The 27,254-nt window shown below is 38.5% G+C and overlaps 1 protein-coding gene across 1 annotated transcript in view; it reads right to left on the reverse strand.

The window, feature by feature from the left end:
- LOC139712099 (uncharacterized) overlaps window positions 1–27,154 on the reverse strand; it is a 35,719-nt gene extending 8,565 nt beyond the window's left edge. Inside the window, exon 1 of the mRNA XM_071623935.1 lies at window positions 26,894–27,154. Coding sequence (XP_071480036.1) covers window positions 26,894–26,920 — 27 coding nt within the window. The 5' untranslated portion in view covers window positions 26,921–27,154. The remainder of the gene's footprint in view (window positions 1–26,893) is intronic.
- Window positions 27,155–27,254: the final 100 nt, after the last annotated feature.

A 27,254-nucleotide genomic window follows, 5' to 3' on the forward strand; every position in this document is an offset into this window, starting at 1 on the left:
TTTTAAGTTTCAGTGCCGTCATCGCTGGATAAGGAGACTACTACAGTACACTTCGTGACGTCATTTTGTTTTCATTCTATCCATTTATATCTTGGCATTGCTTTCCTTTAATTCAGTTGCTCACTAGACTAATGCATAGCACGAGAGATGATCTAATGCAATACGAAACAATCCATGTAAACATCAAATCTAATCAACGGCGTAAGTTTGCTGTACTTGATTGCATTCAATGCGAAATATCAAAATCTAATGACTCTGAGGTCTTACGTCCTATTTCATGAAAAGCCCTAGCGTTCTCCCAGTTCGATACGAGGAGTTTGATAGCAAAGCGACTTATCTCCATTCTTGTTACATTGAGATATTTGCAATAAAAGGTGTTTTTTTAAATAAAAACTTCCAGAATATTCACTGTTATGCAACTAGTGAGGTATTACTAGAAAATATTTATTTTGCTCTATATGATGATGGACTCATGGTAAAATGTTTCAAAACGACGCTTAACCAGTTCTGTGATCGGACTCTTCCCATCGTTTATGATTGAACTTGCGAGCATGAGGTGGCACTGCGCTTTAAAGGGATCATACAGCTTTGGTTGAGACCTATAACTTCAGGTTTCTAACATTTTTGGTGAGATAATAAGAAACCTCTTATATGAAATATGAAAGAGCATGTAATTCTATGAGGAATTCAACGCTTATTTGCGGAAAATTGGTTTTAAAATGGCTGAGATGTCCAAAAATCAGCGATTCTAATAAAGTGGGGGACCCACACTTTAGTGCGATCGCTTTGTTTTACTCTGTTTTTTGATGTTTCAGTCATTCTAGACCCGAGTTTCATCAAATAAACTTTGAATTCCTCTTAAAATAGTATGCTCTGTACTATATCATAAGTGTTTTCTTGGTATCTCGCAAAAAGTTAAAAGCCCAATTCTCATCTCCACCAATACTGTATCATCCCTTTAACCTACTTATATAGCCGAGACGCAACCCGAGTCGGGAGACGTGCATCACGTGAAAATAATGTCATTTTTAACACGTATGACTCGGGTCAAGCTGTTCGTGTCAAGAAGTTGTGAACTACAGGGGCAAATTCCCCTTTCATTACCATTGTGTCAACTTTTCAATGCCATTTCGAGCGAGAGCGCTGCCATGAGTGAAGTATATTATACTATACCATAAAATGTAGTTGAGGATCGTAAAAGAAATTATAACGAACGACACAGTTAGCTAAGCGACAACATTAATTAAAATGTAAGCATGCCTATAATACAATGGGTGCAAATGATATTCACAAACATTATGGGGGGGGGGGGCCTCTGGAAGGTTATAAAGATACTATTGATGAGCCGCGCTGAAGAGAAAACAATTACTGAGATCCGTTTACCACGTTTTATAACAACTGATTAAGAGATAAGACATAACAATCAACGTGCCAAACAGTATCATAATTACTCAAACCAATAAGGACGAAACAAGCTAGCAACATTTTTACTATTCGATAGCCTTAGATATAATTATACCAGTATATATACAGATTAGTATCATACGCATTACATTATCATATCTGTTATCTTACCGAGTCTTCGTCAAAGTAATATTTTCTGTCCGGCTCGTCCATAACGATTTGTTCTACCGCAAGCTATGACAAAATGCAACCTTCCGATGGATATAATTGTACTGGTGTATACTGAGCATAATATGTTCCACTGACTGAAGTAATGCGTCTATACTTTGCATTTAAATACCACCGATCGAAGTTCATAATATACGGATCAGGAATCGACAAGATCATTACCCTTAGATCTGATGGTCATAAATCACAGTAACGGAAGTTCCGCTTCCGGGACCGACTTCCACAAGGGTGAAATGAATAGTTTTTGGTGGTTTTTGTGTGTGTGTGTGTGTGTGTGTGTGTGTGTGTGTGTGTGTGTGTGTGTGTGTGTGTGTGTGTGTGCGTGTGTGTGTGTGTGTGTGTGCCCTCGCGGAACAGCTATAACCCCAGACCACTTGATGACTGTTTACGCTAGAATTCAAAACAAATAATCCTTGACGCAGTGGTCCTCGACGGCAAACTTCCTGTATTGTGATGCTTGTCTGAAAAAAAAAATCGTTATGCAAGGTTTCTTTTCTGAATACCCCTCCCCCCCCCCGATTCACCATCAATAAATCCTTTAATGTGCGTATTAAGTTGTTCAAAGCAATTATTTGTTCGTTTCCAGTTATTTTCAGCATTTAAATTCCTTATGAATATGAACAAAAGTAAATCGCTATAAACCAATGACAAAGTAAAAAGATGATAAGTATGAAAAGAAACTTGCAGTGCATGTACACAGTACAGACCATTCAAGACAAGACCTTGTTTCATGAAAATTAATGCAATTGCAACGCATTGCTGGAGACGGTGTGGAAGAATGACTTGCTATTATTATCATAATCCTCTGACCAAGAAACAGACAATCATAATTATACAGTGCAACAGTACAAACTAAAATACAAATACATTCCACACGGGAATGGCACAGGAAAATAAGGCAAATAAATAGCTACCGTACAGGCATGGGTTGGTAAAAGCAGAATGGATTGTTGTTATATGTGGGCCTACTCGGAAGCATACTCATGTAGCGGGTTAGTTTCAGACACGGTACAAAATATCATATTGTTGAAAATCGAGAGCACTTTTGTGGTCAGTATAGATGAAAGCCTATTATAACAGAACCGATACCAAAGACGGATCAAAAAAGAATACACAAACACTTACACACACACAACTGTCACAAGACAACGCCATTGTCCATGCAATACAGTAACCACACGACCTTCAGAAATTATTATTTATTATCATTATTATTATTTACAGCAGGAAGTAAAATCGCGTTTATAAACAAGAACTTTCAGTTGTTAATCACACGGAGACCAGACAAATATTATGTTTTTCTCATCGAAGGTATACACGTTAGTGGATCACTGAGAGATTGAAGAAGTAGCCACGGTTTACCTCCAGCTAACAAATTGACATGCGCCACCTAACGGCAACGCTGTGTCATGTGAGCTGACTTCTCGTGGCAGTATCAGGACAGGTTTCACAAAAGTGTTTTGATATCACAAGATTTCTGTATTAGCATAATGTAGATAGACTGTTACCTAGAATTGATTGTTAGTTACATAAATAATTATCTATAGATAGATAGATAGATAGGAAAAAAGAAAGAAAGAAAGACAGATAGATAGATAAATAGATAGATAGATATGGAACAATAGATAGATAAATAGATAGATAGATAGATAGATAGATAGATAGATAGATAGAAGATAGATGGATTAATACAATTGTAGATTATATTGATTGTTAGACAAGTAATTATTGATAGGTAGGTAGATAGATAGATAGATAGATAGATGGATGGATAGATAGATGGATGGATTAATACAATTGTAGAAACGGACTTTATTAAAGAACACGACCAATCGTATCTTCGCAATAGTACATTCAGTTGGCCTAATTTGAGTCTGAAATGCACTGACTATACTTCTGCCTGTGTCTGAATGATGGATTAATGATTTTTTTTTTTACTTGATACAGAATTTGATATTAATATAGGCATCATAAAGTTTAATTTCGCTGTGACGTGGTCAGTTACACTCCAGGATACTAGTATGTCTGGACAAGGATGCTGATTCAAATTTCCACTGAAGTTTGCTGATTTTGGTGATAGCTAGCAATTTAATCGTCCACGACGCCTTTCTCTCATTCCTACTTCACTTGCCGCTTCATTGGTACCCGTAACACAAGGTCCTGTACCCACTTTTTTCATTTTCGCTCATATGGGTCTGTTTACCCAAACTCCTCCCTGGCTTAAGAGGGGAGAATGCTTTCCATTTTTCCATTGAATTAAATTGCAAGAATATAAAAGTCAAACAACACCGTAAAATTGGGCCAAATTTGACCAAGAAAACCGCTGGATTACACAGTTATTTTATCATGTTTCGTATAACAGCAGTAAAACCGGTTGCAATCCCTTACGTAATCACAAAGGCAAAAAAGTCATATATGCATGTACATGTATTACATAGGTCAATAATTCAGCAACACGGATCTACCATAACTCATCACAGTTGTAAGTACTGTTATATATATGCTTGAATCTCCACAAATATGTTGACGCAAACCAGGTTATTTCTTCGTCTTGAATTACTGTGAAAAAAGAAATCTTGTATGCAAATTGGATACTTTATGGAGACTGTCTGAGACATCACCAAACTCATGAAAGTCGCATGTACAATGTATGATGTCCAATTGTGATAAAACTTTCACTGTCCGCTGTCTTGATTTTACTAGATGCTGTCAACTTGCCTGTGGACTTGGATTATCACTTCAACTGAATCACTGTTCACCGTGTGCTTTTTCTCACTTCCCTCAACCAGAAAAGCATCAAGGATTCGAAGAACTTGGCATTGGAAAACATGTCGGGTCACGACATGTAAACAATGCTTGAATCCGGGGTCGCGGTCTTTGGGATGGATTCTTGTGAGAACGTTGATGGACACCAAAAACCTCCGGGGTGGTGGTAACCATAGCAGCAGAGGTGTACTAACTCCCTTGTCATTGAGATGAGAGGGTCAAGCCCGTTGAAATTAGAACCGCGAGAAAGTGACTAATATATGTGGAGAGCGAGGAAACAAGCGACGTATTGAAACAAGGAAGATAGCATTCAGACAGACAGACAGACAGACAGACAGACAGACAGACAGACAAATTGAACTGAACAAACTGTAAGGAAAAATTGAAACTGAACGTGGCAGGAGCCTGTATAAAACTTTTCTAAATTTAGGGATCAACTTATTGCACTGGAAAAACAGCGTTGAAACCACGTATGCCCGAGGACCAAACAATCAAGCCTTGGACAAATTGTATAATGGCAATTACTGTCACCATTCTCAAACTTTCTACGTCTATATAACCGGTATAAAATAATCATAAATAGTGCTTTTCATGATTCAGATTATCATCATAAAACTAAGCAATACTCTTGGTGAACAATTCGACCCAAATCAAAATGCTTTTAATTTTGATCGTCCACCGAAGTATAGCCCTCGAAGATCCACACCCTCAAATTGCGACTGACAACGTAACACAAAACTGGTTCCCAGAGGCGGTGTAGGGCTTTGACCCACTCCCTTTCCCTCACATCTCTCTCCCTAGAAAATGTGAAATAAAAAGGGGAAATTTTTTTTTTTTACTGCTATCTCAAAGTTTCATAAATTATGTTGATCACTTCATTGGGTCAGCAGAACTCTTGACAGAACGTGATCGATCTATCTATTCTATCTGAAAAACAATAAATCTCTCTGTATGGCTGAAGTGAAGGCTATACACGCATCAGCCGAGCCTACGACAAGGGCCGCTGCAGTTACCACATACCCGCCAGAATTTACCAGTGGGGGGAATTTCATCCACAAATTGGAGACGGTAAGATGGATGCAGATCTTGCTAAGAGGGTACGTGAGGAATGCTCGTCCATCCATACATCTCTGACAAGACAGCGGTGTAATGTTGACTGTTTTGGCACGCGCGAAGTATGCATACTTTAATCTCGTTGTATCTTTAAAGAGCTGTCATTTTCCCAGCAGCCTATCATCTGTTTGACACGAATGCACATTGGCGAATGTCTTGACGCGGCACGAAGCCTAACCAGGGACCTGGGAGCCCCTCTCCGCGTTGTGTTGCCGCACAGCATGGCGAAGGGAATGGGAGCATGTTTCAAATTGATTTTGATCGACACGGCCATTTACTACAGTGCCGAGATAATGTACCCATCCTTGCGTATACGGCAGAGAGAAAGTCCATATCAGTACAATATCGAGTATGAGAGACGCATTAGAACCACGGGGTATTATGGGAAACAGATAGCCCTAAGCAAAGCAAAATTGATATTTTTGTAAGACGATACACGTCCCAATTAACCTGCACCCAAACAAAATATGTTATGCCCTCCAGTCGATCCAATGCAAATTGTTCATCAGGCCATTTACCTTGGATACTTTTCGTCAATACAGGGACGGACGGACGGACGGACGACGGATGGACGGACGACAGACGGACAGACGCCGCAGGCGATACCTCAGTCTCCCCGCACCTCCCGATGGGCTCGACAAAAAGAGGACCAAATCGAGCGAGTGAAATTCAATTCTGCGACACTGAACTAAATATTTATGTCATACGAGAGCGCAGATTCTTCGAAACGTATGTTTTTCTTCCCGATGAGCACATACTGTGGAAAACAACCGGAGTTTAATACCACCCAATACCAAGGAGGTTTACAGGGTAGTAGGACTACCCAGGGAGCCTGGTATAGGTCCCATCTCAAGTTCCCTGGCCTATAACACACACACACGCGATCGCGGAAGCACACAGACACATAATAATACAGGCAAACATGATATAATTCCCGTATTTAACAAAAACAATGAGGCATCGCCCTCAATGTCCCCATTGGGTGCTGTTCGTTATTCCGAAGGTTCGCTATTCCGAAGGTTCGTTATTCCGAAGGGTCGAATAATCCGAAACACGCAAATTCTCTGTACCTAGAGGTTCGTTAATCCGAAAATGAAAAAGGGTTCGTTAATCCGAAAATGAAAAAGGGTTCGTTAATCCGAAAATTTGTGGCGTTATTCCGAAGGTTCGTTATTCCGAAGATTCGTTAATCCGAAAATGAAATTCGGAACAATGAACCTTCTGAATAACGAATCTTAGGAATAAAGAGCCTTCGGAATAACGAACCTTCGGAATAACGAGCTGTAACCGTCGCCATTATATCACATTCAGCTGTAGGGATTAATCTTAAAGGGATGATATAGTTTTGGTTGAGATGCTGCTTCAGCTTTCTAACTTTCTTTGTGCGAGATAGGTATGAAAAACATCTTCTGAAATATGACAAAGCACGCATACACATACTAAGAGGAATCTAAAGTTTATTAATTGATGAAAACTGGGTTTGGAATGGCTGAGACATCTGAAAGCACAGCGATCCTATGAAAAGGTGGGACCCACCTTTTATTAAGATCGCTTTGTTTTTACTTTGCTGTAGGATATCTGAGTCATTTCAAAACCGATTTTCATCAAATACTGTACATTTTGAGTTCCTCTTTAAAAATAGAATTCTATACTCTTTCATATTTCCTACAAAAAAGGTGGTTTCTAATCATCTCGCAAAATGTTAAAAGCTGAATTCCCATTTCAACCAAAACTATATCACCCCTTTAATATGAAAATATATTCCATCTCTTAAAAATAAATGGGGAGGAGATAGCATTTAAATAAGCACCATACCACACCGTCGTTATTCCATGATGTACGTGTAAATGCACAAAATTGAAGAAAGTGGTGCATTTGAATTTGTCCACAAAGCTGTCAAGACGAGGGACCTGTTCGTAGCACCACATGGATTAGGGGGAAAGGGTTGTCAATGGCAAATCGACGAAAGGTTGAAGGTCAAAGATCTTGTAAGCAAATCTGTGCGCTGACTGACGAGCTGCCAGCGAAGGCTGGGGAAAGTATTTTTCTTCGAAATAAAAAGAAAAGAAGCTAAGAATGAATAGAAAGTGACGAGTACAGAGAGAGAGGGAGAGAGAGTCGGGGACGAGGAGAAGATGTTAAGAATAAAGAAAGAGAAAATAAACACTTGAGGCGTCCTTGAGATTCGGGAATACAGAAGTATCAATGGAATGTAACAGAACCTTAGGATATGTACGGAAGACACGCGCAATAATATGGGAAAGGAGGAGAAGATATGCGGCAGAAGAAGAAAGACAATGCCAGAGATAATTCTTTAATGATGATCTAAAAATGATGATTTGTCAGAGTCGACAAAATAATGTTTCCAGATTACAGTAGAAGTAAAAGTAGAAGTAGCAGTAGTAGTAGTAGTGGCAATAGTAGTAGTAGTAGTAGTAGTAGTAGTAGTAGTAGTAGTAGTAGTGGTAATAGTAGTAGTAGTAGTAGTAGTAGTAGTAGTGGTATTAGTAGTAGTAGTAGTAGTAGTGGTAATAGTAGTAGTAGTAGTAGTAGTAGTAGTAGTAGTAGTAGTAGTAGTAGTAGTAACAGCGTCTGTGGTTGTAGGTATATAGTAGTAATAGTAAGCCTATACTGTGTAGTAGTAGTAGTAGCAGCAGTGGTAAGTAGCATAGGTGACCGTGCACCTCAAAACGAACATAAAGTCGCACACACTGATTTTGCGTGAGGACTGAAAATAAGTGAAATGGGCCAACCTAGTCGAACTTGACTTTTTCATATTTTCTGAAAGAGCGGGTCTTTTACATTATGATAAAATTTGGTGTTATAAAACGGGCAGGAAATGTGTTTTTTTTAGCAGTTTATCTCGAACATTTTTGGTAGAATAGTGTGATTAGGTGTGTCTTTAGAATCCCTTTTTCATTTCTGAAAAACCTTGTCCACACTCTTCACTTTCAACTCTAATAACTTTTGAAAGGATAGTGCTACTGCTTTGAAAGTTCCCATTAATTATGGACAGAATGTGTTAATGAGGCATGCTCAATTTCAGTTTAATCTGATAATCCCTTCATTGTTGTTACTCTGGTGGTTTACTTCCTGTTTTTTGTCCCATTCATCGCACAGCCAGCACGGTTTGGTAGAGATTAACGCTTGAATAGACACTGTACTTCAGAGCTTCTTTTCTCAGTTCACACTTTTCCTGAGTTTGTGCTTTCTTTCCAATATTTAGATAGGTTAGGAGAGTCCATTTGATTTGAGTTATACATCATTTTAAAGCCTAAAGTCTGCTCTTTCAGAACATGGTCTCAACTAAAAATTCATGTCTGGCGACTTTTTGTTTGTTTTGAGGTGCAGGGTCACATAGGTAGTAATAGTAGTAGCAATAGTAGCAGTAGTCAGTAAAGTAGTCGTAGTCATCTAGTAGTTGTGTAGTGGTGGTGGAGGTGGTAGTACTAGTAGTAGTACTGTATACTAGTAGTGGTGGTATAGTATTAGTGGTAGTGGTCGTAGTAGTAGCAGCAGGAGAATGTACTGTAGTGACAGTATTCATTGTTGCGGTATTACCTGCAGTAAAAGAAGAAAGAGAAGAGGAGGAAAAAGAAGTAAGACGCATTGTGGTTATGATATTGATGATGACGATGATGGTGATGGTGATGATGATGATGATGATGATGATGATGATGGATGATGATGATGATGATGATGGATGATGATGATGATGATAGATGATGATGATGATGATGATGGATGATGATGATGAAGATAATGATGATGAATGATGATGATGATGATGATGATAATGATGATGATGGATGATGATGGATGATGATGGATGATGATGGATGATGATGATGGATGATGATGATGATGATGATGATGACAGTGAGAATATGAAAGGGATGAACAAGGAGAAGGATAAACGAATAAAACAAAGAGAAATATGACGGATGATAGAGTGAAGAATGTGAAGGAGGAGGAGGAGGATAAAATGTGAACATACAACAGCCCATGTCTGCACTGACGCTTTAACATGACTTGGCTCATAATACCAAATATTATGGAGGCTTTCCACGAATTATAGAGACAACGAGGACTCGTGGGATCGAAGGCGAAGATAACCGCTATTAAAATGGAGAGTGAAACTTCATTGAATTAGGAATACAAAGGTCACAAGACGAATAACAATGAGTACGTCTGTCACTTGAAAACGATATTCATTTCAAAGGGATGGTATAGTTTTCGTTGAGATGGTATAGTTTTCGTTGAGATGGAGATTCAGATTTTAACTTTTTTGCGGGTTAATCAGAAGTCACATAGTAAAGAGCGTACAATTCTTAGAGGCTTCTCATTATGTCACAAAAAAAGTTGGAAACCTGAAGCCCATCTCTGCCAAAATCATCCCTTTAACTCGAGTCATTCTGAAACATAACTTCACGTCGCACAGACAGCAGAGTTTCTTCGGGATGCCACAGTAGCGACTATAAGAGCGAACTGTAATCTAATACCCTATTTATTCAACAGATGGACACCAGTCGCAACATTAACGAGAAGAAAACGTCACATCCAGGCTGTAGTTCGACGCCTTTAAATGCACGTTCAAGACCAAACACAGCCTAACTTCATCACATCTGTATCAAATCAATGTCGAATTTGCTACATCGTTCCCACGTCTGGAGCCATCGACATTTTGGGGCAACAGGGAAAATAATGACTGTCTTTGATGTGTTGTTGCCAGGTCTTCGTTCCAGCAGTCTGAGAGTACGAGTAAGGGTGGAAACTCACACGAGAATTATAATTTGGCGTGATGGAACGGTAGATGTCACGGTCCTCTGCTGCAGTCGCATAATTGCAGAACAATCTTCCTGCATGAATCCAATACCGAACCGTCAATTTCATTCTAGCGATTCAAGTTATATATATATATATATATATATAAATTTGTATTAAATTTTCAGTTGCCTTTCATGTTATTTCACACCTAAATTTTTACATTTTTCAAGTGGATAGATAAATGATTAAATAAATAAGCAAATTGATATATATGTATATATATATATATATATATATATATATATGATCAAAATGTTGAATACGATGCAACTGATGTCATCTACGCCTAAGATTTTAAATGGACAAATGATTATTGGTCAGCGGCACGTAATAATTGGGGAACCAATGCTACAAGCACAGTTATGAAAGGGTCTGCGTACAAGCAATCATGTCTACTCATTACTGGTCCCGTTTGATTCTTGGTGCTGTGAGGTAAGGGTCCTTGAAAGTGAAGGGGAAATTCGTTCATTACCAGTCACGTTGCCAATATAGTGACATTTGAAATATGAGGCTTCCGTTATGCCAACTGCAAGGAAATATGATATCACCTATTGTGTACGACTGAGAGGGAGAGAAACCGCCGAAACTATAAATGTATACTGTATGACAATTAATGACCTCTAGAGAAGTTTCGGAGGTTCGTGGGAACAAAATAATCTCAGCAAAACTGGATCGCCACTCGAAGTCTCGCATCACGCTTTAGTATAAACTGCAGCGCAATAAAAGCTGTCCCCTCTCTCTTCTTCATCGAGTTCTTCACTGAGCGTCGCCATTTTAGTCTAATTCCGCTTTGCCCAACGCCCATACCTAGAACAGTACTTTATACTTGAATATCCCCATCTCAAGAGGACGTATGCCCAAACATTAAAATCTATTACAGATTCGGCGAATACAAACTTTCGAAGACTTGTGAAACAGAAAGAACAGAGCAATGGTGACATCAGTAGTGTGTATTAATACTATACTGTACACATATAGATAATCTTTGATGATATTGCTGAAAATGAGGAATTGTACAGTGATGCTATGAGAGAATTAATCATACATCAAATCATATCAAATCAAATCAAATCAAATCAGATTATGAATTCAAATCAAGAAATCGGGCTAGGAGAGTAACGCCCATTGTTTTTTTTTTTGTGCATATTATGTAAAAAGGGCTTGGTTCTACACGTAGACCCTACTTATTATGTGAACCTTCCGACCTTGTACAGAGTTTTGCAATTCTGCTACTTTGAATGGTTGGTGGAGGGGGAGGGGGAGGTCATGCGAATGTATACGGTAGATGATACAGTATTTTACAGCATAAGTGACTATAGGAGTCTTACCGGCGGGGGGGGGGGGGGGGGGGGGGTGTATACGTCTGGAATGCCTCTTGGAGGCTCAGAACTATCACACTCCATTTATATTTTACAAATGTTTTCCAACGTCATCAGGCGCCAAAAACACGGGAGCATGTCTCATTATTTACACTCAGTGTATCTACTCTCAGCAACACATCACTCAGACACATGTAATTAACGCTAATTGATTGGGGCAGTCAGCGATCATACTGCTAGGGCAGCGAACTCCCAACTCCCAAACGCATGATCTCCGTGGGGCATCCACTTTAAATACTTCACCCTTTTAATGTACTAATGGGTTAACCACGACAATCATAATTGATTTTTTAAAGCTATATCAATAATAGGTTCTGCATTGGATGCTGTGCTATTAAATATCACATTCCCAATGCCTAAAAATCAATTATAATTCCTAATGATTCCTAACTTCCAAATGTAAATGATCACGGTATACTGGGATATAAGTGGTGGGTGGGATTGGGAAGTAGTGTAGTCGCTATGGAACGGATTGTTCTCTATTAACGTGTGTAAAGACGTATTGTGTGAATGTGGCATGAGAGTATGTTGCTTCGTTGATTCAATGAGTTACCTTCCAAGTGTAATCATCTATTTCAAGCTAGACACCTCGGAAGACCACCACGACCAAGGGGGCCGGGCTGAGCAGGGCAATCCATTCGTTTCTCCCTAACCCATTGTGGTGCCAGGTAAAAATGGCAGAGGTAAAAATGGCAGAGGTAAAAATGGCAGGGGTAAAAATGGCAGAGGTAAAAATGGCAGAGGTAAAAATGGCAGAGGTAAAAATGGCAGAGGTAAAAATGGCAGGGGTAAAAATGGCAGGGGTAAAAATGGCGGAGGTAAAAATGGCAGGGGTAAAAGTGGCAAGGGTAAAAATGGCAGGGGTAAAAATGGCAGGGGTAAAAATGGCAGAGGTAAAAATGTCAGAGGTAAAAATGTCAGAGGTTAAAAATGTCAGAGGTAAAAATGTCAGAGGTAAAAATGTCAGAGGTAAAAATGTCAGAGGTAATAATGTCAGAAGTAATAATGTCAGAGGTAAAAATGTGAGAAATAACGTCAGAGGTAATAATATCAGAGGTAAAAATGTGAGAGGTAATGTCAGAGGTATAAAAATGTCAGAAGTAATGAGAGCGATTTCGTCAGAGGTAAACGTATGAAGAGGTTTTGAATAATAACCTAGCCAGAGCAAACTGTATTCATCGAATTATCAAATCCAAACTGCAGATTTGAAGAATATTTATGGAATTATGTTTTTAAAAAATTAGAGCACTCTCATTATTCTGAGTTTGATCCAAGTGCAGTGGCGTAATCTGTCTGTTCAGAGGAATATTCAACCAGCTATAGAGCCTAGTAGACCTATGGGAAATTATCATTATTAATTATTATTATTATTATTATTATTATTATTATTATTATTATCATCATTATCATCATTATTATTATTATTATTATTACTACTACTACTACTACTACTACTATTATTTATCATTATAAGGGGGTTCCAATAATGCTGCAAACCCCTTAAACAGTTTAATCCTACGTTGTTTTGCCCAATGAAGTTATCACACACACACACACACACACACTTTTTTTTTGTTTTTCAACGATGTTTATTCTGTTCCATTCAAAGTAATAGAAAAAAAAATAACAATTTTCATTTGCTACAATTGAAATGACGAAAATATACATTTGTGATCACAATAGCAAATTTGCTATTGCTGTACATAATGACATAACAAAAATTACATTTTCATGAACAATTATCAATTTACATACAGTCACTTCCCCTATGCTCTCAAAAAAAAATTGCTTAAATTTAACAGTGATAATTCAATTCTTCTAGCATTAATCTTAATAATCATCCAAATGAATTATGCAGCAAAATTATACAGTAATAAATAATGGAACCATATTATTTATCAACCAATACCCGCCCACCTACTAACTCATATCCCTTCCTGAGTCCCTATGACCACCCCCACCAGTTCCCTCCCTTCCTGTTTCCTCCCCCACCCCTATCTGTACACATGCAACACACAAACACACACAAACACACCCATACACACACACACACATACACATGCACCTAATTTGGTTAACTGCTCTTGCCTACACATCACAATATAGTAAATATAGTTATATAATCAGCCCGCCAACAGGCTGACAGGAACGCATGGGAAAGGAGGGGGAGAAAATACAAAACAACACAAGAGAAAAAAAAAGAAGAAGAAGAAGAAGAGGAGGAGGAATGAAGGAAAGGAAAAAAAATGAAGAAAAGAAAGAGTGGAATACTATGGAAACATTACTATTTTCATAAAAGTCACAGACGTTGCACGTAGCTTCAGACTGGTTTATTCAACGAAGTCTCAAAATATTCCCATTTTTGTAAATGTACATGTAGCTTCCCAGCCTTGGTCGCAAGGATTTTTTTCCTCATTTATTAATTCAACAATAATCTTTTGCATCTTTTCTCCAGTGGGTAACTTATTTCCCGCTCTAGATTTAAAAATGATGTATTTTATTAAGATAATCAAAGTATTTACACATTTTGATCTATTTGAATAACCCGAGATTCCCCCCAAATATATCTCTCCAATCCATATTCCTTAACTCATTTATATCAAAATAATTAATTATGAATTCCCATAACGGTTTCACTTTAACACAGTGTAAAAATAAGTGCAGATAAGTTTCAGGCTCATGTTGGCAGAAGGAACAAAGGCTGTCTGCTACAAAACCAAACTTCATTAAACGCTCCTTAGTGTAAACTACGCCATGTAACATCATAAATTGAAATTCTCTATATTTTCTTATCAATGTACACTTACTCGGTTTAATAAAAAGATCTTTTATTTCTTTGTTTGTATAATCATAGCTACTGTGATCATCTTTAATTTGTAAAACATAAGATGACTGTAAATCTTCCACCATAGCCTCATATATTTTCCTCGATTTTAAAACTTGCAAATTTACTCTCTGACCAGAAAAAATCAATTTTAAGTCAAAGTTTGTGGAATCAACTTGCTGAAGTGTACCTGCTCTCATAGAGTCCTTCCATTTCTGGGGTATAGCATTAAATATATCATTCAGTTTAAGCAATTCTTCTACCTTAAAACCAAGACCCAAGCTTTGAAAATGTGACTGAGATCTCAAATGACCGTTATCTAATATATCTTGTATTGTAATTATTCCTGCATCAAATAAATCTCTATGAAAAAACATCCTACCTGCTATGCGTACACTCCTATTATTAAATATTATTGGATTTACAACCTCATTTTCCAGTTGTCTATATTTATAGATATCGAGCCAAACCTTCAATATTTCCGAATAAAAAGGTGGTACATTATCTGTCATAATAGATGAATCAAGGTCACACATAAACAGGAATCTACTTCCAACTGTACTAAAACAGAAGTCAAAAAATAATTTCCACCCAACTTCTTTTTCTCCATATAGAAGGCGTTTTAGCCACATAATACGTTGTGCCTTAACAAATAACATACACACACACACGCACACACATACACACACGCACGAACCCACTTTTGGTATAAACATATACTTCTATACGCACATATACATACTCTCACATACACACTCTTACACAAACTAATTCCGCTCACGTCCAAGCGAGTATAATGTCATTACTTTTCATTTTTTGAATTGTTTAGTGTAAAGAAGTGAAGGAGACAGAGTCGAAGCAAACCGCTAATTTTTCATCTGTTCTATGTTATTTTCTCACATTCAGGTTTCGTAGGAGCCTATTTATCTCACAAGGCCTGATCACGACATAATGTAGTAGTAAAAATACAAAACGCAAAAAAACAAACTACAGCAGATGTATCGGCAGACATAAATAAGCTCTTGCAAAATATTTCATTACATTGTGCAAGTATCACATGGCGCAAAAACAAATATCTCGAAGTTTAATGAACACTTTGTGGTCACTTTACAAACTTATGCCTATTAAAACTGGAGACGAACTTTAGCAATAGACTGTTCTAGTGAGAGTAAAAACCGATAGTTTGCCGTGGGATTTCTTTCAATTATTGTAGAACGAATCCGCAGGCGAAAAAAAAAGTAAATGTCTGATGCCTTTCAAACTTAGCTGTTGCTCCAAAGTCAGATATTATCAACATGGTGTCCTGCTAAAGATTGGTAGATTCAGCCTCCGAAAATGACGTTGTTCCCTCGTTATACAACAACAGTAAGAAAACTTCACAAAAAAAGTAATACGAATAAAACTAGGTCATAATCATAATTATGTAGTTTAGGTTCTGAAGTTTATAGTAGAGTATTTAGTGATACCCCTATATATATAAACATTTTCGTGTAATTAATGATTTGTTTAACCCCTAATTTTGGGGGAAATGGGACATCAAGCGGGGAGAAATGAGACAACCTGGAGAGAAATTGGATAACCATCATGACCAAAGTAGGATTTACATGTGCCGCGGGGAGAAATGTAACACTGCCCTATCAAATTTCTCCCAGTGGTAACAGAAACAGTAAAAGATCCCTGACAGTTTTTCATACCTGCATGTCTGTTATCAAGCAATTTTATTTTCTGAAGTTTGCACACTTATTACAATACCTATTAACATAGTGTATGACCTACCAGATCTATAGTAAGTTTGATATTTTACTGACAACATACCTGTAGAGCTGTAAAAGTGGTTAATATGTCCATTTTCAGGTGTACCGAGGCTCATCTTTTCACTGATATATTTCGATTGTTTACTGGCCGAGCATTTTTCAAGTTACATGAGTGTCCCATATTTCTCCCCGTGTCCCATTTCTCCCCGGTCTCCCCCGTGCTTTATTTCAGAAGGCACGAAAAGCGCGTATTGCGAGAAAGGTGTCTGAAACATGAAGAAAAAAAAAATCTCTGTCACTTTTACCTCGTCCTCTTTCATTTCTACGACTAAATTTTTATCAATGACATTGTTATCTCTGGCATTTTGACCACTGACAGTTCGACCACAGACAACTTTACCTCTGACATTTTTACCACAGACATAATTATTTACCTCTGACATTTTTACCTCTGCCATTTTTACCTCTGCCATTTTTACCTCTACCATTATTACCTCTGCCATTTTTACCTCTGCCATTTTTACCACTGCCATTTTTATACCTCTGCCATTTTTACCTCTGCCATTTTTACCTCTGCCATTTTTACCTCTGCCATTTTTACCTCTGCCATTATTACCTCTGCCATTTTTACCTCTGCCATTTTTACCTCTGCCATTTTTACCTCTGCCATTTTTACCTCTGCCATTTTTACCTCTGCCATTATTACCTCTGCCATTTTTACCTCTGCCATTTTTACCTCTGACATTATTATACCGAACCCTTATTGTTCCAATTGTATCTTATCATCGAGACTGAATATGGAGAGGCCAGCGAAATGTATCTTCTCAGACCGTTGACATCGTCTACAATGTTAGAATCAAACATTCCCCGAAGAAAGCCATTGTCACTCACAACACGAATTATCACGTTTCATCATTTTTTTTTCTAATATCATTCTGAATTTCCATCAGGAACTGTTCCACAATTTGCACGATATACGTTTCGATGTTTCCCTTGAAGCTTCATTCCCCACAACCTCACTTTTCTTTATGCGTGTTCCAAATGCTCTCACCATGCATTAGGGCATGTGTCTGTTCAACATTTTTTTTTTGCCCTATAAATGTCTCGTATATGATTTATAGCTACAAACCAGGAAGGTACACATAAGATGGAGTACTTATAGAGGAAATGGCGAAAAGAAGAAAATAACGACCAAGCAATCGAATGCAAGACAGTTACTCTTCCTAGGGAGAGAAATATACACAAATGTTGACCTGGGAAACGATTATAAAATATATGGACCACAATCTCGCACAGAATAGTTATGACTCAATCATTAAACTTGATATACCTCGACCTCTACTGTGTATGATATGAATAAAACTTACTACCATACACTCTGTGAGTGTGCCCTTTGTAACGCCGCTCGCATGAAAAGTATACGAAGAGTTTGGTCATAAGACGAGTTAACTCATGGCATGTGAATTTGAGGTAATTGCCATCAAACCCGCAAAATAAGAAAATAATAAGTAAATATAGAATATTCCTAACACAAATAAAACTTAAGCATAGTCCTTGTTGTGTAAACTTACAAGTTCAAGTAACAAGTGAGGTATCACTGAAGACGTCTTATTTTGCTAATCTGATGATGGACTTACTTTGAAATGTTTATAATTGATACCATATTCCATTTTGCGATCAAGCGATCTTCACGTACTCTTGCACTCTTCTCTGGCGCGTTGCATGCAGGCTAATTTTCCAGGTATCATATATAAGGATCATGCATGATCTTATAACAAGTCTATGCGCGCGAACAAAATATGGCATTTCTTGTATTAGTGCATTTTCTTCTCTCTCTTATTTCGGCGGTAATTGTTGCCACATTTTTTAAGCACATCGAGAAAAGGAAGAAAGCACGTAGAACATAGAAGCGAAGCTGCTTAAACTCATTTAGGTTTGGTGCAGGTTTCTCCCCCATCCCATCACTTTACCCGCTCGTCTAATTCCCGTGAGAGTTTTCTCCACTAGTTTTCTCTACACATAATGTATGACCTCTTTGCATAAACGCTATCGGTTTCTCTTTTTTTTCCGTCATAATGAATTCGTCTGGCTCTCCGTGGTCTGACTCATCATTGCATTTCTCCGTATCATCGTTACTTGAGATCGGACCGGGTATAAAAGGGTGATGGTGGTGGTGGGGGGGGGGGGGGGGATGGAAGAAACCTGTCACACCATGCGTCAATGGCCGCTGCGAGTTCAAAAGCTAAATATATAAATATCCCGCATCCCATCAGCTCCTCTTCATCTATTATTTATACCACTACCATCGACATAACAACCCTACCATCGACATAACAACCCAACCATTCTTTCTGTCCTCATTTTCGTCTTCTTCGTCTTCTGTTTCTTCTTCTTCTACTACCACTACTACTACTACTACTACTACTACTACTACTACTTCTTCTTCTTCTTCTTCTTCTTCTTCTTCTTCTTCTTCTTCTTCTTCTTCTTTTTCTTCTCCTTCTTCTTCTTCTTCTTCCTCCTCCTCCTCCTCCTTCTGATCCTCTGCATCTTCTCTTCATCGAATGTAACGCGCCACTATCATCGTTAAGGTTTGCCATCCAACCCATACATCCTCGTTACTCATCATCGTTCTTCTACTACCTGACTACTGTCTCGCATTCCGTCCGCCCTCTTCTTCCTCCTCCTCCCCTCGTCCTCTCCTCCTCTTCAGCATCTTCCTCTTCATCTTCTCTCCATCACTACCAGTCGTTATTACCCAAACCCATCAGCATTCGCTCTCCTTTTCAACCTTATTGTTCCTCTGCCTCTATGCGTTTCATGTCACTTCCTCTTCCCCTCCCTCCTCCTCATCCTCCTCTTCCTCCTCCTCCTTCATCTTCTATTCATCTACCTTACTACTACTAGTAGTACTACCACTGATGCCAGGCCCGTGGAGGGGGGTAGATTCAGGGGGGTTTTGCGAACCACCCCACCCCCTCCCCCCTCCCCCTTCGTTTGCTCCTTGGTATTGCTGGGTATGTGTATAATAACGGAACTGAACATAAACTTGAACTAAAAGGGTCTACGTTTTAGAACCCCCCAATGAAAATCCTAGTTAAGGCCTAGATGCTACCAACAGAACCCGCACTCACCCTCTCTTCCCAATCAATATGATAATATCACCTAACGCTGAAGCTTCTCAGGGTGTTGCAGCTTTTTAGGTTCGGTGTAAAAATGGCAGAGGTAAAAATGGCAGAGGTAAATATGGCAGGGGTAAAAATGGCAGAGGTAAAAATGGCAGGGGTAAAAATGGCAGAGGTAAAAATGGCAGGGGTAAAAATGGCAGGGGTAAAAATGGCAGGGGTAAAAATGGCAGAGGTAAAAATGGCAGAGGTAAAAATGGCAGAGGTAAAAATGGCAGGGGTAATGTCAGAGGTAAATAATTATGTCAGTGGTAAAAATATCAGAGGTAAAGTTGTCAGTGGTCGAAATGTCAATGGTCAAAATGCTAGAGATAAAAATGCCATTGATAAAAATTTAGTCTTTGAAATGCAAGAGGACGAGGTAAAAGTGACAGATTTTTTTTTCATCATGTTTCTGACACCTTTCTCGCAATACGCGCTTTTCGTGCCTTCTGAAATAAAGCACGGGGGAGACCGGGGAGAAATGGGACACGAGAAATATGTGACAATCATGTACTAACTTGCAAAATGCTTGGCCAGTCAACAATCCAATTACATGTATATCAGTAAAAAGATGAGCCTCGGTACACCTGAAAATGGACACATTAACCACTATACAGCTCTACAGGTATCTTGTCAGTAAAATATCAAACTTACTTTATAGATCTGGTAGGTCCTATACTATGTTAATATAGGTATTTTAATATTAGTGTGCAAACTTCTGAAAATAAAATATTGCTTGATAACAGACATGCAGGTATGAAAAATTGGCAGGGATCTTTTACTGTTTCTGTTACCACTGGGAAAAATTTAATAGGGCAGTGTTACATTTCTCCCGCGGCACATGTAAATCCTACTTTGGTCATGATGGTTATCCAATTTCTTTCCAGGTTGTCTCATTTCTCCCCGCTTGATGTCCCACTCCCCCCAAATTAGGGGTTAAACAAAATTAATCATTAATTACACGAAAATGTTTATATATAAAGGGGTATCACTAAATACTCTTAGTGTGGCAGCTTAGTAAACCTATAGTGCATTTTGTGATACAAGCACCAAATTTGGCACAAAATGTACATTAACATATTGCAAACATTTTCAGATATTGGGCCACTTGGAATTCTCTCTTTATGTCCGCCATATTGAATTTCAAAATGGTCGCCATTTGAAATCTACAGTTGCGATTATCTCAGGGTCTAATGGTGCTATTGACCTGATTCTGGTGTGTTCCGGATTTACACCCATGCTTTGGGGCAACAGCTAAGTTTGAGAGGCATTAAACATTTACATTTTTTCGCCCGCGGATTCGTTCAACAATAATTGAAAGAAATCCAATGGCAAACTATCGGTTTTTACTCTTACTAGAACAGTCTATTGCTAATGTTCGTCTCCAGTTTTAATAGGCATAAGTTTGTAAAATGACCACAAAGTGTTCATTAAACTTTGAGATATTTGTTTTTGCGCCATGTGATACTTGAACAATGTAATAAAATATTTTGCAAGAGCTTACTTATGTCTGCCGATACATCTGCTGTAGTTTTTTTTTTTGCGTTTTGTATTTTTACTTCTACATTATGTCGCGATCAGGCCTTGTGAGATAAATAGGCTCCTACGAAACATGAATGTGAGAAAATAACATATAGAACAGGTGACAATTTAACGGTTTCTTTCGACTATGTCTCCTTCACATCTTTACACTAAACAGGTCAAAAGATGAAAAATAATGACAATATACTAGCCTGGACGTGAGCGGAATTCATTTGTGTAAGGGTGTGTATGTGAGAGTATGTACATGTGTATATCTGCGTATAGAAGTATATGTTTATACCAAAAGTGGGTTCGTGCGTGTGTGTGTATGTGTGTGTGTGTGTGTGTGTGTGTGTGATAACTTCATTGGGCGAAAAAACGTAGGATTATACTGTTTAAAGGCTTGGCAGCATTGTTGGAACCCCCTTATAATGATAGATAACATTAATAATAATAATGATAATAATACTGAATAATAAAAATAATTTCCCATAGGCCTACTAGGCTCTCAGCTGGTTTATCATTCCTCTGAACAGACAGATTGCGCCACTGCACTTGAATCAAACTCAGAATGAGAGTGCTCTAATCTTTTTGAAACATAATTCAATAAACATTCTTCAAATCTGCAGTTTGGATTTGATCATTCGATAACAGTTTGCTCTGGCTAGGTTATCATTCAAAACCTCTTCATACGCTTATCTCTGACGAAATCGCTCTCATTACTTCTAACATTTTACCTCTTCCATTTTTACCCCTGCCATTTTTACCTCTGCCATTTTTATCCCTGCCATTTTTACCTCTGCCATTTTCACCTCTGCCATTTTCACCCCTGCCATTTTTACCCCTGCCATTTTTACCCCTGCCATTTTTACCTCTGCCATTTTTACCCCTGCCATTTTTACCTCTGCCATTTTTACCCCTGCCATTTTTACCTCTGCCATTTTTACCCCTCCCATTTTTACCTCTGCCATTTTTACCTCTGCCATTTTTACCTCTGCCATTTTTACCTCTGCCATTTTTACCCCTGCCATTTTTACCTCTGCCATTTTTACCTCTGCCATTTTTACCTCTGCCATTTTTACCCCTGCCATTTTTACCTCTGCCATTTTTACCTCTGCCATTTTTACCCCTCCCATTTTTACCTCTGCCATTTTTACCTCTGCCATTTTTACCTCTGCCATTTTTACCTCTGCCATTTTTACCTCTGCCATTTTTACCCCTGCCATTTTTACCTCTGCCATTTTTACCTCTGCCATTTTTACCTCTGCCATTTTGACCCCTGCCATTTTTACCTCTGCCATTTTTACCTGGCACCGCTTTTTAAGTACCAAATCACATCCCAGTGTCTTAGTGTCATTATGTGGTATTCTTCTTTTATCAAAGAAAGAGGGGTTCAATACACATTTGTGTCAATTTATGTCTATTAATACTTTCAGATGACTGGCTATAATCATCGAAAGTGGTTAGAGTTTTATTAGAAACACAACATATAGAGGCCCGGAAGGAAGGCGAAGTCAAAGATATCCCTTGTTGGCCTCCGTTCTATAACTGCTTGTTTACATACCGTTGATAGAGTGACCATGGAATGTTAATATTTAACTGCCCCTTCCTGTCCCTCATCTCTATTGTATTCAAAAGCTTTATAGCACTCGTGGTTAATCATGCAATTTCTCCACACCAGAACATAATAAGGTGAATTACGTTGTTAATGGGTTAAAGGACAAGTTCACCTTCATAAACATAAGGATTGAGAGAATGTAGCAATATTAGTAGAACACATCAGTGAAAGTTTGAGGAATATCAGACAATCCGTTCAAAAGTTATGAATTTTTGAAGTTTTTGTGCAGTAACCGCTGGATGAGAAGACTACTGCAGTGTATGTATAACTTAGATGTCACATGCGTACAACAATACAAGGAAAATAAAAACGGAATTTCACAAAATTCCATCTTTTGACAAAAGTACATATTCCCCTGACTCGTTACCGATAAATGTTATGAGTAATATTATTCCCCCCGCCTTTAGAAAGAGGCAAGTCAAGTGCTCTTTTATTATGCGAAAAAAGTGAAAATATGTTGAATTTTCTTTTACATTTTCTTTATACTGTTGTACGCATATGACTTACAAGCTGTAGTAGTCTCTTCATCCAGCGGTTCCAACACAAAAATTAAAAAAATTCATAACTTTTGCATCGATTGTCCAATTTTCCTCAAACTTTCACTGATGTGTTCTACTATTATTGTTGCATTCTCTCAATCCTTATGTTTATGAAGGTGAACTTGTCCTTTAATATTGTATAGACGCCTCTAATAAATACGATACCATGCACTATCAATATTATTTTGATATAATAAATATACAAAGCAATACCAATAGCTCTTCAGTGACAGAAATAACACTTCCTAAAAGTCGAATCATCTCAAAATGATAGATTTCTATACATACTATTACAGGTGCACACTGAACACATACTGGTAGCCCAGAATGTTCTAAAGTAAACGATCATTAACAATGTCCATTACCTCATAGTACAACAGAGACAATTCATTGTCATGCCCTGCTGTGTTTGCGAGAGCTGTACGCAAAGTTAACAAGCGCATTGAAGCAAATCAGAAATACATGTACACGAAAATCCTATAACGATCGGGATAAAGACATCAATTTTTATAGTTTCACGGTGGCTGGGTTTTCGGTTACCACGCGCCGTTACATGGGTAGAATCAGGGAGGTGAGACAAAATTTCCTCTCACCTCCCTGGTAGAATATTGTACATCTAGGTGGTGGAGTATGAGTAAACTGTGCACGGTTCCATGGTTGTGAATAAAAATGTGACAGGCCAATTTTATTGAAACTACACACACACACACACACACACACACACACACACACACACACACACACACAAATACAACTCTCTATTGTGACAGCGATAAACGTGGGAAAATCGAGTAGAAGCAAAAACACGTGATTCCCTGCAGGCGTGCAAACAGTTAATGTTGTCTGCACAAGAACAATGTGTAAACCCTAACTCTTAAAAACCTAAACAACAAAGGAAAAACAAAGGAACAGTGCATCTTGAAAGCTGACATTCCATGTAACACTTTGAAGCTGTCTGAAGAGCTTGGAGGCAGAAATGGCGTCGTGTAATGACCCCCATTATTTTTTTTTCTCATTATATCCTCCAAATCAGTGTGCAAAGAGGAAAAGTTTAGACTAGATTATTGATACACCACTACATAGCAGGTTTCGAAAGTCAAAGTAGGCTAGTTACTTATTTTTTGCAACTCTGATGCCTGTCAATAAGAAATGACACCTTCACAAGAACATTTTTGGACTTTTAGATCCTCGACCTGTCTGCTAAAAGAATAACAGGAAAGTTATGATTTGTTGATGAAAGTACCTGTAGGACTCCGATGAGGGCAAAGTTATTACTGTCTAAGGGTGTTTTATCTGCATGAAATATAAATATTGATTGAGTAATGCAGAAAAATGATACGTACACATCAGTGAAGTTGTGGGAAAATCTGAAAATTAACTATCGATGCAGGTTTAAAGAATCGTTTGTTTGTCTGGTTGAGTTTTATAGGGATGGTATCATATTTTTAGTTGGGGGTGAAGATTCAGCTTTTGACCTTTAGGGACCTCTTTAGAAAGTAAACAACTTTATGAAACGTTAAAAAACATAACAAGAGGGATTCAAAGTCTACTGGCTGCCAATCGGTTTTGAAATGGCCGAGATATCCAAAAAACAAAGTAGAACGAAGAGATCCTGATAAATTTAAAGCTGGGCCCACTTTTAATTTGAATCGCTTTGTTTTGCATATCTCATCCATTTCTGAACAAACCGTCCTATTCTCTGAATTGCTGCTATATGCTACTGTAATCATGTGTTTCATTAGAGGTGTCTCATCATCTCCCCCCCAAAAAAATAAAAAAAAATAATAATCAGCCAAAGAAGTTGGAAACCTGAAGCCACATCTCTATCGAAACGGTACCATCTATTTAAACGTTTACCTCTCACTATTTCAGAATCGACAGTCACATATAATAAATGTTAATCACGTAATTATGAAATTCGTAATTATGAAATTACTTATATACCTCCATTCAGTAGTACATGTAGAGGCCTATACCACTTTTACTTGGTTACAGAGGAAGTGGATGGTGAATTTAACAAAGATAGGTCACTTGGGATATAACTTTTCAAATTTTACTTCCTTCATTCAAAAGGAATTCATGCACACACAAAAAAAAAATCATTTTGTGCATCCTCCCTCCAAAGCTTGTGAGTTCGGATGATGACTCATGAACGACCCTGCTATATGCCCTGCGGTATATTTCATAGCGAGAATAAGTGGACCCATAGAGCTTTGAAAGTGGTTGAAGAAGAAGAAGAAAAAATGTGTATTTTCTCTTTAAAAAAGGAAATAAAGCAAAGGAAGAAAAGACATTGGAAATATGAACTTACATATTGCAAAGCAAACCAGAAATGAATAGAACAGTACACAAGGGAACACCGTTTGGCGCATAAAACCCTGTCAGTCAGTATACAGTGAGCCATTAGCATTGCTTAGACACGTCCCGGTTCTATAAATTATGCTAATGACTGTTTAAACACGGCTATTGATTTTTACCGTCTCCTCAGAAACCAAGCCACGAGTGTCTTCCATCCGATTATCAACCAAAGTAACGTTCACTCAGCTATTGTCTGTCACGAGTGAAGACCACATACAGTGACTCTTTTGTGATATCTCCTTACATAATCATAGCAATAACTGTATAGGCGACTCCAAGACCACACGCCATTGACAAAAGTATCGACAGAAGAAATACATAGGACGTCCTAGAATGCGAAACAACTGTGTGCGAATATCTCTTTGTTAACATGTTTTTAGTCAGAGAGAGTTTTTTCCTCCCTCTCTCTGTTACTTCACTCTCATCAAGGAGCTATTACTTGCTCTCATTGAGAACACGGTTATGAATGGAGAGAGGGGGTAATAGGACCATGGAGGTCCCCTCCGGGTTTCCCCTCACCCTTGCGAAATTTCCCAGGATACGTAGACCCGCCATGATGTGAACTGTTGTGCTGTGCCATTCGGCCATTCGCGGCGTTCAATGAGCATCAAAATAACACAGACAAGGTGTTGTTACAGAGCAAGCGCAACACGTGTCTTTATTTATTTCGTCAAAATTGATCGCTGGCAAAAGAGCATTCAATGGCATGTACCACCATAACATTCATGAAAAGCGAGAGCTATTATGAGTTGCTTATGGGAAATTATCCTGCATTATTATGAAAGTATTCGAAGGTCATTATAGTCCCACCCGTCTGGTGTGCGCTACTGTCCATCAAAACAGATGAATTACTAGCGTGATGTTATACACAATGAACGCTTCATATCGTATAGGGAGGGACCCGCCTTATCATCTCGGACATCCTACTACCATTGACTACACTGATAGTTACTGACCAGTCCTGTCGAGCGCGCCGATAAATCACATCCTTTGTGCCATTAACCATTACTACATGTAGCTAATGAATGTTAATCAAAAGACAGGGAGGTGGGTGGGGAGAGATGGGTGCCTTTTCCCACGCACTTCACATAATGTAATGCGTTACTGTATTCTATAACGACAGTTCCTAGATTGTAATAAAGAGAATAACTCCGCATAATACACGCCCCTGGACAATGGCGGTGTTGCCCTTGATATATCCACACAATGAATTCAACCACGCGCCATTGCACAATGGGCGCCCACGAGGAGCGGCAAGGCGAATCACGTCTGCTCCGATGTCAGAAATGTCAATGAAACAGTATAGATGGTTTTCCTCTTCATCTTGAGTGATGAAAGCTACTAACCACCACATAATCATTTTCTCTAACTGCATGAATAACTGAATTCACTTACCCTTATATTACTGTTTCCGTTCCCCATGTCTCATTATCATTCATCGGTCTTTGAAGAAGCACAAACTATCGGCGGAGAATACTAGTAGACACCAGCGGTCCGGATGACAGTGGTCGCACGTCTGGAGTACGATAGCCTTCCCTCTCTGAAGACGGTGTGGGATCGAGGAGGAGGGAACGGAGAAAGGGCGTGGAGTGCTCTCTCTTGCTCATCTCGGGACAGAACGGCGTTTACGGCCGCGGTGATGTAAGCTAATCGAGAGGGTGGTCGCGCGTTCGCGCTCGTGTGTCCGTCATGTCTCAAATGATTCATACTAAAGAACGATGATAGAAGCGCCGCGCATTGTTAGTACGCAGTGCCG

This window comes from Diadema antillarum, unplaced genomic scaffold (genome assembly GCF_040938485.1).
Source record: "Diadema antillarum isolate AM-2024a unplaced genomic scaffold, OU_Dant_1.0 seq00001760_RagTag, whole genome shotgun sequence".
NCBI lineage: Eukaryota > Metazoa > Echinodermata > Echinoidea > Diadematoida > Diadematidae > Diadema > Diadema antillarum.